Source organism: Corylus avellana, chromosome ca4, assembly GCF_901000735.1.
Source record: "Corylus avellana chromosome ca4, CavTom2PMs-1.0".
In the NCBI taxonomy this organism is placed as follows: Eukaryota; Viridiplantae; Streptophyta; class Magnoliopsida; order Fagales; family Betulaceae; genus Corylus; species Corylus avellana.
Genome location: NC_081544.1, coordinates 35,241,818 through 35,259,166, shown reverse-complemented (window position 1 = coordinate 35,259,166; position 17,349 = coordinate 35,241,818). Strand labels below are relative to the sequence as shown.

General features: G+C 36.2%; 2 protein-coding genes across 2 annotated transcripts; both read right to left on the bottom strand.

Moving 5' to 3' along the window:
- Positions 1 to 927: 927 nt before the first annotated feature.
- LOC132177485 (uncharacterized) lies at positions 928 to 4,292 on the bottom strand. Its single transcript, XM_059589829.1, has 2 exons — positions 3,124 to 4,292; positions 928 to 2,364 (listed from the first exon to the last, which is right to left on the bottom strand). The coding sequence occupies exons 1-2, from the start codon at positions 3,829 to 3,831 to the stop codon at positions 1,063 to 1,065; spliced, it is 2,010 nt and encodes a 669-aa protein (XP_059445812.1). The 5' UTR covers positions 3,832 to 4,292; the 3' UTR covers positions 928 to 1,062.
- Positions 4,293 to 7,990: 3,698 nt separating this feature from the next.
- On the bottom strand, positions 7,991 to 11,066 carry LOC132178553 (pentatricopeptide repeat-containing protein At3g04130, mitochondrial-like). Its single transcript, XM_059590996.1, has 2 exons — positions 8,989 to 11,066; positions 7,991 to 8,447 (listed from the first exon to the last, which is right to left on the bottom strand). Exon 1 carries the CDS (start codon positions 10,482 to 10,484, stop codon positions 9,015 to 9,017), a length of 1,470 nt encoding a protein of 489 aa, XP_059446979.1. The 5' UTR covers positions 10,485 to 11,066; the 3' UTR covers positions 7,991 to 8,447; positions 8,989 to 9,014.
- Between the last annotated feature and the right edge of the window lie 6,283 nt (positions 11,067 to 17,349).

Genomic DNA, 17,349 nt, shown 5'->3' with positions numbered 1-17,349 from the left:
TTTATCGACAGAGCCTTTATCTTTTATCAATTGTTAGGACTTAGGACTTGCACATGATTGTTACAGCCAGAAAAATAAAAATGCATTATGATCAATGATGGTGGTGATCTGTAGAAGATTGTCGTGGAGCTCAATCTGGGGTTCCTTTGGGATAAAAAGTTGTACTAAAGATGGCACATTGTCTGGAGCCTTTTATAGACCCAAAAGCCTGATTATTTATAGCCACGAAAAACTACTGTGGTGAATTTGATGATGAACAAATGAAGTTAATCACATCTAAGGTGTGTTTTGGGGTTTTTTTTTTTTTTTTGGTTTGAAAAAACATGTTATAATATGATGTAAAGATGAAAATAGTTTTGAGCGTTTTATGTTTTGGGTTATTTGTTAATATTTTTGTTTTAAAGACAAAAAAAACTTGCCAATCGCGCAACATTTAGTAGCATGTGCATTGTTTTGTGACAGATTTTACAATAACATATTTTCATCCCTCCCATTCAAATATCAAGATGCTCCCACCAAGTATGTATAACTTGGACGAGATTCCTAAACTTTATGGTGGGGAAATTTAGATTTGAATGTTGATCAAGTAAGTCAGAATTCCTTGAAGTTGCTTCCCAGCACATTTTCATATTTCATCTACAGAAGTTCTTAGCTAACTCATACATATAGAGCAGTGGGAAGAATTATACAGTAACCAAACTAGAGGGCTGCTTCAATTGTTCATAGACAGTTCTATTGTCAACAATCTCAGCTGCTGGTTTACTTCTCCTATAATCAGTTAGAAACTTACTTCTAACAGGCTCACAGATACAACAAAGAAGGTTTACAAATATTCTGTTAATGGTCTGCAATATCTGACCCATCTAGCTACTTCATAATAATATTGAGATCATTGCCAAACTTGCATACATACTCTACACACCGACATTAACAAGCATGGAATGGAATTCAAATGAAAAAAAATCTCAACAAGAGAGGTATAGATTCATGAAAAGAATGTTTTAGAAGCTCACCAAAATTACTCTCTATTTATAAAAATTACTACTCTTTTATACAATCGAATTAAGCTACTAAAGAGCTCAATCGCTTGAAACTCTGATTTGGCTGTGCATAGGTAACTGAATCATTCGCAGAAAGGCCATGTGCACCAAAACTGAGATACCGGTTCATCAACTTCTTATTGAAGGAATTCTGTTTGTGGTTCATTTGTGGTGGTTTACCATTAAATGACGGTGTTAAGTTAGAGGTTCCAGCAATGTCAACACCCTTTTGTTTATCCATTGAATTAGATGAAGACACTGATGATCCTGACATACTTGAAGGCGACCGTGCCGGAGCAGCTAAATGTGGCATTGCCTTGATAACACCTTGCATGAGTCCCACAGTAAATTTCTTCTTGGTGGATGGGCTTGGAAGATCACTCCTAAGAGAAAATGTCCTTTTGTTGTTTGGAAAGGATGACAAATTCGAGTATTTCTGCCGAAGTGGGATTAGACTGTGCTCCAAGTTTCTACACATACTGAATGATTCTAGCGAAGTATCATCTCTTAACACTGTTGTAGAGGCTTTCTTCTCTTTCTTACGGGGCCACTGGAGTAGAGACTTGAGGCGCCTTGCAGCATCACTCACGGAACCTGCTTTCTTGTTGTCAAAGGAGTTGGTTGAGTCACACCGACTTAGTTCACCTGAGCATGCACTCAAATCCATGCTTGCCTGATCATAACTGGCATCAGATGCATTCTCAATGCCCGTGTACAAGAATATCTCTGCATCAGGGATTCTGAAAGAAGTTCCAGGACTGTTCCCAATCCCCTGCATTTTTAGATGGGAAACAAGGGCACTTCTTGCCTCATAATCCTGACAATTGGAGATCCCCCCGGCTGAAATCAACTGCTTGATTAGAATTTCAGAAGATGCTGATCGTGGCCATTGCTTGAGAATATCCAGAGGGGTCATCCCATCAGCATCACGGATATTCAATCCGATTGATGGGACAGTCATGAGGAGTTCCACGAGATTACATTGGATGTTCTCAATTACTGCCATGTGAAGAGCAGTTCTTCCGTCATTGTTCCTGACATTGATGATGTCCTGCATGTTCACAATATTACCACATACCAACTCCGTCATGAGCTCAATCAGCCTGTCCAGTCTCCGAAAACCAGGGGTCCGGAAACCAGCCACGGCCATATGAAGAAAAGTATCTCCATAGTTGTTCGTTAGAGATGCTAACGAGGGAGATGCAAGAATCAGGACCTCTACCACAGCTAAGTAACCCCTGTAAGCAGCCACATGTAGTGCTGTATTCCCTTGATTATCTGTGAAGGTGATAATATCAAAGGATGCTACTACATATTTTACTACCTGCACAAATTTAATAGTCAGTATAGCAATGAAGTAACAGGTTTCATGAGGTCTGACAGAGTGTGAAAAATGAAGTGGACATATTAAAATACTGTTTTGCCCATCCACAAAGAAAATGTTGTCACAGCTTAAAGATTTGACTAAAACAAACAGAACTTTTCAAGAAAATGTTGTCAGCTAAGGATTTGATTTCTAGCTGCTTGTCAGCTGCATATATATAGAAAACTGTCTCAGTTCTTTGCCCACAAGTAATGTATCCCTCTTATCAGAATTCTCTCTGAGTTTGGGTTATATGCACCATTATGCAAATCGTGTATTTTTCAGATAAGCAATGTGTATTTTATTCAGCTTCAGGTGCCAATAGGCAATCACAACATGAAGATCGAGCAGCAACACCTTAAAGCCAAATTTCTGGGACTGGATTTGATTGCCGTATGAGTAAAAGAAAAAACGAACTCACTAATAATTTTGGAAAATATCTCCCTTTAAGGTTTTCTTTAAGAAAACCTTTCTCAGTCACGTGTATTCCCAACACAGCATAACCTCAAATCCATGAACAACATAATTTTTATTATGTCCTGAGCAACAATAGATACACACATGAACAAGAAAACAATCCGCTCCTTCTACAAGTTATGTTCTAAGCACCAAAAACAATCCATGGCCCTTTCAAAATCATACTAACTAGTATTAAAGCAACTGGAATGCACGAATTAATAGTTGAAGCATCTGCCAAGTATAAAAGATAGGAAGCCTCACCTCAACCTGCCCTCTGCCAGAGGCTGTATGCAAGATTGTAGATCCCTGAGCATCCTTATACACTAAAGCATCAGAACAATCAGCAAGAAGCAACCTTAATATCTCCAAATTCCCTCCTCTAGCCGCAGCATGAACGGCCCGGTTCATCATTTCCCACTTGAATTCTGGACTAACATTAACCAATTGCTCCTCCAGTTCACCTCCATTGCTATGGCAAGACCCAGGCGACAGAGCCAAATCAAGCAACAGCCTGAAAACCTCAGAATTCTTGCTCCTGGCTGCCGCGTAAAATACATCAGTGACACCATACTCTCCTTCTCCAAACACAAGATGAGGGTCTCTCTCTAGCAATTCCTTAACAAAACCCACATCCCCAGCTGAGGCAGCAGTGTACAGAAGCCACCCGCCATAGCCAGCTCTAATGAGAGAGTTATGACCCGTCTTTGTTTCACACTCGAGGAGGAGTTTTCTAGCCACCTGAGAGCGACATCTGGCAACGTCGTCGAACTGAGCTTCGTCGTCCCAGACTGTTTCAAGGCGGCGGATTCGACGGAGGGAGGTGAGCTTGATGAGGAGATTGGTGTCAAGGTGGAGAAGCTCCCTGACCAGATCATAGAGGCCATTGGCAGCCGCCCAATCAATGGGCGAAGCATACCACCATTGGTCTCCGGTGCTCTCCCACCTAAGAGGGAAGTACGAAGGCGGCATTTTAGGCCGGAACCGAATATAAAAACCACCTTCACTGGAATTTAGTCTTTTCAGGCCAAAACCGCCGCTCAGAACTTATAAAGTGGAGGCGAAAAGGTAAGAAACCGATTCTTTCAGAAGGGGAAGTTTCGGAAAAGCGAAGATGATGAGGAATAAGAATCAAACTAACAAGTAGAATACTCAGGCAACTGAAAGACACAAAGAGTGGGAGGCTGAAGAAGGCGCGCAATTATCTAATTAATTAAACAGGCGGATAACTGACCCAATGATAATGATTCAGAAAAAAGTAAGGAAACCCAGTAGATGTTATGCCAAGAAGAAGGGATATACGAGAATTGGGAGGGAAAAAGAGGAGGCAAAGAGAGCCATTATTGCCCAAAAGCTAAGCAGGCAATGAGAGAGAAAGAAAGAAAGAAAAAAAAAAAAGACTTTAAGAGCGTATGAGAACAGAGAGAAATAGAGATTAAAGTATCTCCACTGCACAAGATAACAAAAGGAAAATGACCACTTTATCTTAGATTTATGGTGGAGAAAAAGTTAGGCTGAAAGCATAGAAAGATTGAGATTCTTTGGTCCGTGAGAGCGCAGGATAAAGTTTGAGAGAGAGAGAGAGAGAGATACGTAGTGTTGGTGAGTGGTGGCGGACCCAACAAGGTTGGCTCAGTTTCTAGGAAATCTAGGGATATCGTTGTTTACAATGGATGTATACGGCTCAGTTTGGAAGGGAATTAGCGGGGGTTCGGTTTTTTCGTTAGTGGACACAGAGAGGGAGAGAGAAAAGACCCGCGACAGATTGGGAACATGTTGATGTTTCTGAGCTTGTGGCTTTTTCTTTTTTGTCCCTCGACAAATGATATTTTTTACACCATAATCACATTAGGTTGATGTGAACCCATGTTAAAAAAAAAAATAAATAAATAAATAAAAATTAAGGGCTACTACTTTATTCCACATCAGCATGTAGTGTGATTGTGGTGTGGTTTTGATGTTAAGTATAGCATTGCTCTTACTCTTTTGGTTCATCTGAGTTGCCTTTGTCTCTAATCCGCTTAATATAAAATTACAATTTCATCATAAATTTAAAAACAAAAATAAAATAATTTTTTTTAACAAAATAACAAGGGCGGCTGATCATCACAACCTACATCATAGTGATAAATAGAAATCATTTGTATTTGTAATGTAAAATTATAATAAGATTTTTTGTGAATGTAAATCATAGACCAAACCTCCTAAAATTACTTGTGTTTATCTTATTTTATTTTATTTTTATTTATATATTATTTTCTTCGTACATAAGCATCACCAACTACCTTTTATTAGTATTAACTTTATAGTTTAATGGTATTCCTCTCTCTTGAGAGGGCAAAAGCTGCCGGTTGTTGGGTCCGTAGGTAGTTCTTGATGATGCATTTCCAACATTATACAGACTAGAGTCGTAAGTTTGCCACAAAGGACGGTGGGTCGGTGGCTATTTTAGGGTTGACCTAACTATTTGGGTGAATAAATGTAAAATAAGCTATTATTTAGGAAAGTCTTCAAGATGGACACCCTCCTCTCCTTCTCTTCTTTTTTTTTTTTTAATTTTAATTTTAATTTTTTATAATAATGGTATTCATATATTCTACTGTACATCTCCCATCTAACTTTCCTTCCTCCCTTCTCATCTTAAAAAAAAAAAAAAAAAGAACTAGATATATGCCAACAACAAAGTATAGGTGGAGCCAACTCACTCGTGCTCTCTTTGATGGATGGGACTTGTCTTAATCAGTTTGTCTTTAGTTTTCTATTCTACAATTGATTTTTTTTGGTCTATTATATCTTTTATATTATTTCTTAAATTCACCTTCTTTTACTTATACTAGCTCAGCCCCCAAAACGCCGTCCTCTGCCACTCTGACCGCTGCTGGCCACCACTCCCCAAATCTGGCAGTTTTCGGCTTGAGTTTGAGAGAAGTAATGTTAAAACGTCATTTTTAGTATAAAATATTATAACAGAGTAGTCTTTTTACAAAAGAACTCAACTTCTTTAATCCATCTAAAAACATTTTTTTTCCAAAAAAAATTAAAAAAAAATCTTTTGTTAAAATATGCATCATTTTAAAATCTTAATCTGTTGTGAGGATAGGAAATAACGATCAATTTAAAAATCCTTGTAGTTTTATCTTTGTTAATTGATAGTCTATTAACAATCTCTATTGCTCTCGTGTTAAAAATCCTATTGCTACCGGCCTCAGCCACTCACACACACAATGCAGGCTTCATTATTTATCATCAATTTTTATTTTTTTATTATTTTTGAATTTATCATCAATTATTAGTCTATCTAACAATGCCATGTTGTACTTTCTGTTGGCAGTTCAGGTTGTCTAAAAAAAAAAAAACGTGAACATTGAAGAAAAACTAAGTTCCACCTCATCCATATGACGATCTACTTTTTCAAGTCTCTAGGAAAGCAACAGTTTTACTTTTTACTGGAAAACTCGAACCATGCTTGCTAGTAATTTTTCTAATAACCATTTTTATTAAGATAATCTAAGCTTATAGATAGGCATTCTACATGGATAAAATTTTCGGCAAATGTGAGAGAGTTTTTAAGGAGTTTATTTGTTCAAGCAGATCTCAAACAGTTCACCCACCTGTTCCGACAAATAAGCTCCATAAAAATTTTCTCATATTTACTATTTAAATTGCTAATAATTCAAAGAATAAATTGATGAAAATCAAATCCATAAGAAATATATACTTAAGATAGAGTCAGGCCAGCTAGAAGAGAGAGGTAAGACAATAATCATATATGAGGCAATGGTTTGGCCCCATGTTTGACAAAACTTTGACTGTGAAATCACAAGGCATAGTTAGACGTAGATTTGGTAAAATAATCATAACAGTGGCCCGTCATGCACATGGCCAACATCAGATATGGCCCATCTTATGATTTCTTGGATCGGGAGTCTCAACCTATCCCTTACTTTCATTCTTTATTGGCTTGAATGGACAAACATCACGTGCAACAAAGAGGCAAACAACAGACAAAATTAAAGATGCAATGAGATCTAACTTCGTAAACAGTATATGATTTGGAATAGCATAATTCTAATGAAGTGGCAGATCTTAAGTTGGTAAAATGTCCACAGCCCAAAGCACGGCACTTTTTTTTTTTATTTCTTTCTGGATCATAAGTTTGGTATTGGCAAATTCAGTGTTAAAACATTTTTGGGTATCAATTGGACTCTTGGCTATTGGTGGTGTTCCAACCACATTTTGTAATGATGTTCCCATTCAAGGGAACAAAAGATTTCTCACTGTAAAAGACTGACAATTATGGCATTTTTATGGGAAATTCTCAATTTTTGTTTGTAGATCTTACTGACTATATTTGGCTGTAATTCTTTAGGGACTCCTTTATATACTACCTGCATACTCAGGATTCTCCTTTTATTACTAAGATTTTCATGTTACTCACAAAAAACAAATAATAATAATAATTATTATTATGTTCTTTCTCATAAGAATATGGAATGCAGGTCCCTACTAAAATGATAATTGTGTAACTTTTTCTAAAGCAACTTTTTAAATATCAGAAAGTAGCAAATAACAATAAATTAGCTCCCTAATTTAATGGTTGTAGTGTCTAAATCGAATTCAGGCTTAATAATAACTAAACAATAGATGTTATGGATAGACATACCAGTCCTCTAATGGAGGTGTAATGTCTCCCTGACTGCACCATAGAAATCATTCCTGCGACTTTTCAAATGAAACCATACACGCAAGAGTATTCCATTGAGAGACAGCACCATCTCTGTGGCTTGAACCCTTTCATTCTCAATCAGAGAATCAGAAACCACTCTGCACAAAAGCTTCTTACCTTCCTTTTTGCTACTTGAAAACCTTTAGAGAATTTATCATGCATGTTATTTCCTGGAGAGCATAACACCACTACGCAGGAAAAAGTTAAAAACCATAACCAACAGAGATGGGTTGGGGGGCAGGAATACCATTTTCTAAAGACAAGCGAGATGATAGGAACTCAAGGAAGTTAAATGTGCAAAATTGCATGAGTAAAATTTGGAAGACATCAATAGGTTCCGCAACAGCAGCTCAGAAACAACCAATGGTACCATACAGAAACCAACATCCCCACCCCCCAAAAAAAAAAAAAAAAATAGAAACTGAAACCATTTTCTGCACCCATAACATTCAGAATGGATGAACTTATATCAGGATAAACAAATAGGAGAATGTTCCTTACAGTCTTATGATGATCATTTGTGATTCCAATTAAGATGGTTTGCTGAATCCTCAATTAGTTATACGCAGATGCATTTAAAATTCTCCACGAGGAAAAAAAACATTGCTTTTTCTTCCCAGTCCATCAAATGCAAGTTGTTTATCAAGTAGGTGACATGGGAAAGCATGAACTTAATATGTCCCACAATTGACAGTCTTCGTGTGCATCCTACTGAGTATTAATACCTTTCGTACATGAATATTCCCAATCCTTCCAAAGCTCTTATTTGGAATACTGCCACTGATGGCAGATGTCCTGTGGCCTTGCCTGCTTTGTTGATATGCCTTTGATGATACTACACTAAAATGCCAATTCTCTTTGCCTGCAACATAAGAAGAAATGCTTAGATTTGCATGAATGATATAAATACAGCATTTTTATAACACACAAATTTAAAACTCATAACAAGTTAGCAACGATGTATTTTTAGTCTTTCAGACTGCATGATTTGACCAATTCTGACATACGAGTGTAAAGCCAAGCAATTACAGGGGTGGCAAGCACTTTTTGATGTGAAGCAGGTACATTTCATTATTTCTGTCTTGTATTCTGGGAATATTAACATCTACAACAACAAGATCGTTTTAAAGAGAATTTTCCCTGCTTCACTTTGGAATCATGTGGTCTACGGCAAATTCAAGGCTTACACTATTAAGTGTTGTTTACTATCTCCAGACCTTAAAGATCAATCCCAGATGACCAAGAATGATTTTTAGATTTCAAATTAATTTAAACTTCGAAGCTGCTTCAACCTTGCACATCGGATATTAGCAAATTAAGAGTACAGCTAGCGGTGTGTTGTAAGACAAGGAAGTAGATATGTTATGTTCTCTCAGAAAGAGCATTAAGAATAGCTTGTTCACCTTGACATGCTTGTTACTCGAACAACTTATAACTTTTTCATCAAACCTTCAATCCTTTCAGCAGCATCATACATACTCTTCTGTTTGACTTCATCCAATAGCAAACGGCATGTCTGATATCTAGGAGAGATTCCTTGACCAATCATCTCCTCAAAGAGTGAGTAAGCCCGCTCACATTTATTTGCTCGGCAAAGCCCATGAATAAGAAGTGCATAGGTTGATATATCAAGACAAAGGTGATGCTTATTGACCATGTCATCCAATAATTTACTCAAAAAACTGTCCGTATTCCCAGTTTTAAAGCACACCTTGAGCAACGGGTAGTATGTCTGAACATCAGGCTTACAAAGGCCTGATTTTTCTATGTACCTGAGGACATTCAAGGCTTTTTGTTCCTGACCATGATGGCAAAACATAGCAATCATTGAATTACAGGTTGACGTATTTGGGCTAACCCCAGTGTTGGGCATCTCCACCTCAAAAACACGAACAGCCTCCTCTACCCGGCCAGCTCTCCCGAGAGTATGGATCAATGCATTGTAGAAGAGCGTATCAGGTTTACACCCAACCGATCTCATTCTGTCGACAATATGCAACGCTTCCTCGAACTCCTCCGACTTTGTCAGTGAACACATAATAGTGGTGAAAGTAACAATATTCGGTGGGCACCCCTGAGCTTGCATTTCATCAAGCAGCTCATAGGCCTTAGAAAATTTAGATTGCCGGCAATAAAACTGAATGATTGTTGAGTAGCTAATGACACAAGGGAGACACCCGTTTCCCCTCATCTCCTGTATAGTCCAATGCGCCTCATCAACCCGATTCATTTTGCACCAACCATGAATGAAAATGTTAAACGTGTGAGCATTCGGTAAAATATGTGGCTTGAGCTCCAAGAACACCTCGCGCGCCTGCTCAACCTTGTTCTCTTTGCAAAGGGTGTCGAGCAACAAGTTCATAGACTCCGTATTCTTCTCCAACCCCAAAGTTCCCAACTCATCAAACGTCGTCACAGCCTCTTCCCACTGCCCAGCACCAGCAAACCTCCTCATCACCTTCGCTACAGTGCTAAGCCCGACAAGCTGACACTGACCCATTTCTTCCAGAACAGCTTTCATCTTACCCATTTGCTTCATTTTCCCCAATATGTCCACCAACATATCATATGCTTCTTGTGTGTGTCTATAACCCGACCGCGACTCTGCCCATCTGAACACACCCAAAGCAGACTTCCAATCATCCTTAAACCTATGAAGCAACTTATCAACAAGGCCAGAGGACAACTCTATGCAATTACATGCTTGATCATTCAAGAGCGACCGAACAACTTCATCTTCGCTGATTCCAACAGGAATTTTAGCGATGACAATGTCTAGATCGGACAATGTTTTCGACTCCAACGGAGCAGAAAGACATGAATAAAGAGCGCGAGACGATATCGTTGGACCGACAAGGTTATGAATGTGTTTAGCGAATTTCTCAACATGGAAGATCATGGAGATGTTCCGTCCAAATGAATTCTTGACGGTGAAATTTTATCAGAAATACTTTGAAATTCCACAAACCTGAATATGGTGTTGGTCGTAGTTTAAATCATTTAAATATAAATATTGTAGAGGCCGGCGAGGGCCAGGTATTGGCCATTTCGGGCATCCGGCCATCAACATGTGGGTTTTGAAATTCTAACCGTTACTCGGCTACAGTGAATTTTATCTGCCGGGTATCAGGTTTGCGGGGTGGGCGAGAACAGGGCCAGTAATGCGGGTTTGGCGGGGGTGGATTCGGGAGAGAGAGAGAGAGAGAGAGAGCGTGAGTCAAAGAGAGAACGAAACAGAGAGAGCGTGAGTCGAAGAGAGAGCGAAAGAGAGGGAAACAAAGAGAACATGAGTGAAACAGAGGAAAACAGAGTGAAACAGATGGATAGGTAGAGAGAGAGAGCGAAAGAGAGAGAATGAAAGAGATTCAGAAAGAGATTAACCTGGATGCTGGATGATTGGAGCTCTGTGGACGCTAAGCACGGTTGCGTGAAAAAACTGAGAGCTTGAGTTTGAGAGGAGATGAGACCGTGAGTCTGAGAAGATGCGATTTGGGTTGCAGTAAATTCAAGCGGGTATTCAGATTTTTTTTAAACAAACTGCGACCCGCCCCGTCCCGTACGGGTATTCAAAAATTAAACACGGGACCCACGTTTTTATTAGGGCAAATGAGCGGGTCGGGTGGGTTGGGTATATGCCCACCCCTTTAGTATACATGCAAGTGGCAACACAACCCATGTACTTCACAAAATAGAACTTTGGACTATAATATGTTTGAGAAATGTTATGGGTATTAATTCTTTTACTAACTACTAACATGAAGAGTCTATAAGGAGTAGTTTAATCGGTTGTGAATCATACCTCATGAAGTGGACGTCACTAGTTTGAATATTCCATCTCCATTCCCTTGTTTGAACATGTAAAAAAAAAAAAAAACTACTAACATGATGAGGAGCTTATTTATTGATATTCGTAGCATTTTTTATTTATTTATTGTTTTGAACATCTCTAATGAATAACCTTCACATTATGTTAATACTCATATATTAGTAAAAGATTTACTACCTCTAACATTTCTCAATTTGTTTATTAGGGGGCTAGAAAATGCCATTTGAGCCAAAGGCAGTTGGCAAAGGTAGTTTAGAAAAAGATATTGTCATGCATTTGCTTTAAATTTTTAATGACTTCTAAACATTGTGCAATCCCATATATATATATATATATATATATGTATTTTTTCTTTTCTTTTCTTTTTCTTTTGAGAAATTTGCCGTCCCGCGGATGGTTGCACGAGACTAATATGGATTTTGGATATAAAAAAATGATAAAAATAAAATTAAACCATATAGAGTTAAACGTAAGTAAGGAGAATATGAATTATTTTTGAACGAGGATAATATGAATTATTAATTGTGATTACTCGTTAATTTTGTCTTTCACTCGTATATACACACATGATTTTTCGCCAAAGGGATTTCTTCCCCTTGATGAAAATTTCCTAGTGACTTTATTATTGTAATTGGTGATTTTTCATTGATAAAAGGAATGGCAAATTTTTATTTATTTTGCAGATTTTTGGAAGAATTCAGTGTTCACCTCGCGTAAGAAAAATAATGTGTGTTTATTATAACACACGAGCCAAAGAAATAATAAAATGCTAATTAAGGAACAATCATGGAACACGGACACAAGTTTAATTTTATCTATCTTTCATTGAAGATTCTTTCTCAAGTTCTTCCTTACAAAAAATCTCCCTCACTAGGGCTGAATTAGCCCTCTTTTATATGTACATACAAAAAATGGTCAAAGAGCTACTAAAGTCATGTTCTCCTATAGTCCACCGTTACGCTCCCTTGTCCACCGTCCATCATGATTGAGATCTGGGCCATCCCTCATCAACAAGATATTGACACGTGGGCCATTGGGATTGACCTAGTATGGTCTTCACAGGGGTGAGCCCATCGGTCGTACTATGCAGGGCAGTTTCGTACTATGCAGGGCAGTTTCCATACTCTCTATGATAGAGGTAGTTTTGATTTGACACTATACTGCTACGAATACACAAGTGCTTTCCCTTATTGGACATTTGCTTTCACTTTAGTTAGGGATTGGGTGAGCGAGGCATGGCACACCGTATGGTTCTTTCGTACTGCTAGTTGGATGTAGCGAAATGGTTTGTCTTGCGTGGCTGACTTGGTTTAGTCCACTCATGGTTTGGTAACAATGAACCTTCTCTGGTTCGCATGAAACATCTCCATGTTCAATGAGGTTAGTTTGAGTCTCCATCAATGCTTGTCATCTGCACTCTAATGAAGGGCCTCGATACAATGGCGGAGCCAGACGTTTTAGAATGTAGGGGCCGTAAAAAAAAAAAAGTTGAGTCCTAAAATTTTTATTTTTTGCGTCCTAACATTTTTTTATTCACATTGAAAATTTGGTAATTCACACAATATATGCATCACAAAAAAATATATGTAAAAGTTCATAAATATGTGCTCAAATTAATATATTATAAATGTAACATGTTGGCACTACTACTTGTGACTGTGAGAGACTGAGAGTGAGAGAGAGAGAGAGCGATTGAGACAGTCTGCACTCTGCAGACTTGAGAAATGAGAGAGACTGAGTCACTAAGGGGGAGAGCCGGAGAGAGAGATGAGGAAGATGCGTGAAATTGAGATTATGAGAATGGGGGAAAACAAATTTTTTTTAATAAATTATATCAAACCATGCAGCCGCCAAAGGCCCAAAAGAAACATAAACTATTTTTATTTTATTTTTTTAATATGGAGGGGCCAGCTACGATGCATTGGGCCCTATTTATAAAAAAACAAATGAGCTTTAAGGAGAATGGAGGGGCCTATTTAGGCTATTTAGGAAAAAAAAAATCTCAATAAATTAATATTAATCCTATTTAATTTTTTTTTTCAAAAAAAAATTTATTGGGGGGGCCATAGCATGTGGCTCCGCCACTTGCCTCGAAGAAACTCGCTTTTAGTTTAAAGTTCATGGGTCTCAAAATGAGTTGGTTAAAGAAAAATGAACTCTAATTGATTTTCTCCCCAATAATACGAAAGGAAAGTAGAAATTAAAGTAAAATAAAATTATGGTGTAAATAAATAGAGCATGGTGCAACTTATTTGCTTGCGAGAATGTTAAATTTTATGCTTTTAATCTTTGAATTTCAAATCTGTACAATTTCATTTGAATGAGATTGAAATTCATTCGACCAAAAAGGAATCTCCATGTGGCAGTCATAAGCATGTTTCATGGGAATCACTAGGACGGTTCTGTTAGCTTTTGCTCAGACATAAGACTATATTTGACCCTAGATTTTCATTAGGAAACGTGGCACAAAGCTGTGCACAAATAGGAGGAAATAATAAACAGTTTGTTGTGACAAAATAAATTTTAAGATCTCAAATTAAGAAGCATATAAAAGCAGAATAAATCTAAAATAAATTTACTATTAAAAGATTGAATATAAAAAAACAATAAGAATAAAACTACTAAAAGCGTTAATATACTCAAATATAATTTACAAAAAAGGGTAACCGCTCAACATAGTCAAGTTCAAGAGTAACTGCTCGTCTGCTCCCAGTATAATTAAAGGCACAATTCTTTAGAAATTTGAACAATTATACCAAGTAAATTTCATTATTTTCAAGTTAAATGGTGAAAATTTTGGCATAGCACCATTTCTGACTTCAATTAATAATTCATAACATTACTTAGATCGTGAAAAATCTCGTAAAATGGCCACTTCCGCCTTTTCATTTGAATTAGTATGCAATCAATTAACTCAAGGATAAATGCAAAATAAGTCAAAATGATTGACCTAAATTACAAATCGATCTCTATGGTATAAAAAATAATTAAGAGGTTCTCGGGATGAGCCAAAATAACAATTTAATGTCTACAGTCAAACTTCGTCAAAACACTTGATGGGTTCTATTAGTATGCCACGTCAGCACCAATAAAATGATGATATGCGAAATAACAACAAATAAAATATTGATGCGTTGCTAAAGGGCTAAGATTAGGGCTGGCCAGCAGTGGATTAGGTGGCTGCCTTAGGCCCTCAATTTAATAAGGCCCATAATTAATAAATATTAATGAAGATTTTTTTCCATAAAAGAAAATATTTGAAGCTTTAATTACCGCCACTATTATTTAGTTAATGCCCAAATTTATGGTAAATTGGGGCTTTAAAATCTCCAACATGAAACAAGTATTATAATAATTGAAAACATTAAATAAGAAAATCAAATAATATATTAACATCAAAGTCATTCTTAAATAAAATTCTCATGTTGAATGTAGAGATATTTTGGGCATTGTGACGTGTAATCAAAGATCCCCCTTGTAATTTACAATGACAACTAATTAGCAATAAATTATGATACCAAGTCCTTATTGGCAAATGGATAGTTATTGCAATTTGCATGAGATATGCTTTTTTTTTTTTTCTTCTCTATCCTTTTTTTTTGTTTTTGACATATCCGCACAAGAAGGGGGATTTGAATTAGTGATTTTCGCTTTATTAAGCGTGGTCCCAACCGATTGAGCTACCTCTTGGTTCATAGGGGACTTGTTTTTCTCTATCTAACATGAGAGTCTGAGACATAGATTGCTTTCGTGCACAAAATATGAATTGATGATTAGATTTCAACCTTAAAAAAAATTAAATGTTAAGAATATGAAATGTCTTTAAATATTGTTTTCAATTACAAACTCATATTTATAAGTTTCTATTTTTTCTCTCTATTTATCTATTCAAGTATCTTATTCAAATTTGAAATCTTTTTTTTTTCCCTCCAATTTTATTATTTTTCAACAACTAATTGTTCAAATCCTTAAAATCATTTCATATCTAATTAGTGATTAAAAAAAATGAGATGTTAGAAAAACTTGAATATAAAACCTTAATAAGTAATTTTGCATTTCAAAAAATGAGAATAATGCCTTTTAAATAAAAATATAATATTAAATTAAACATTAGGAAAAAATGCGAAATTAGTCATTGTGGTTTAGCTTATTTACAATTAGCTTCATGTGGTATCAAAATGAACTCAAACGTGCTTGAAGTATGCCAAAAGACAATTTAGTCCTTACAGTCAAATTCTATCAACTAATTTACATATTCCGGTAGTGTGATACTAATTTAAATAGGACAAGTATCATAATTTTATTGGCTCTAACATTTCACGCTATCAGAATCTGTTAAGTCAGTGAACGAAAGTTGACTGTAGGGATTAAATTATTTTTTTGGTATACCTAAGGGCCTTTAAGTTCATTTTGATACCGCAATGAGTTAATTGCAAATTAGGTAACCACATGGACTGATTTTGCATTTTCCCCTAAATATTATTATTTAATGTTTAAATTTAATGAAGGCCTCACTAACATTTTTGGCCTTAGGCTCCAAAATGTATCGAGCCGACTCTTGCTAAGATTGTGTCATTTTATGAGTTTTTAAATGAAATTTGGTTAATTATAATAGGTCATAAAATGGCTGAGTTAAATTTTTATTTTTTATTTTTTAAAAAACAAGAAAAAAGAAAAAAAAAAGAAAAACGGTTGAGTTCATAAGGACCGAACTTAAATTTTCAAACTCAACATAATATATATTAGTCACTATATATATTTATATAAGTTTTGACTTCAAAAAGAAAACAAAAAAAAAAAAGTTTTGAGAGTTGGGGGTGGCCATGGCCTCTACGTGCTCTCCCCCTGTATTCATCCATAATCTTAGGTCTCAACATTTATCAAGCTGGCCTTGGAGATGCATGATACATGAAGTCATGCCCACGTTGATGTTGGTTAGCATTCTAATCACGTAGATGATTGCAATTAGAAATTAATCAAAGCTAACATGACACATGTGTAACTGTGTTCATTCTAACCTTGTTATATTTTGATCTAATTATGACTAAAAGAATTACTTAAACTTAGGCTCTGTTTGTTTCGATGCTTTCCATCAGAAAATATTTTCAACATAAAAATTTATTGAAAAATAATTTCCTGAAAAATATTTTATAGTATTTGACGTGTACGAAAAATTACAATAAATACTTTCCGACGTTGGGTCCCTGTGGGGTCCCAATAGGATCTTGGACAGGTCAAGGGCTAGTCTCTGTGGGGTCATGGGTTGGTCCGGTTGGATCCCAAACGGGTCCTGGTAAAGGTTCGAAAGAATCAAAGGAAGCATGAAACTGAAAGTACTCGAAAAATGACAATAGTGTGATCCAATATTGCTGGCGAGTCAAAATATTATTCCAGATCTAAACTTTTTATAAACCAAATTATTTAAATAAGGCATGGAACTTGACGCCAAGCTTATTTTAAAGTTTGCACCCACTTCACAAAATGGATTAAACGAGAAACAAACGTAAAACAAAGAGAGTTGTAGTCGGTTTAGTTTTACGGTTTTAAGATGTGTAACTTAAAAAAGAAAAATATTAGTTTCAAAATCTGCAATTTGAAAATGTAATTTTAAATTGCAATTAATTCTTTGATAAAATCGTAAATTGACATTAAAAATGTGGTTTATTTAAAAACACACCTCCTTGCATACAATTTGAAATAATTATAATTCTTAAATTAGGACACTATTAGCAAGACAAATCCATATCAGTAATTTTTTTTTAAAAAAAACCAAGAAGAAAGAGAAGAAGAATCAATATTAGTAATATCATAGAGGTACTATCTAACCACAACCTCTGCACATGCTAGTAACTAAGTAAATCTTAGCACTGTATCCAACTAAGCTTTATTTTTACCCTGAATTAATAAATCTTTATAATAGTTGGCATTATATTAACTT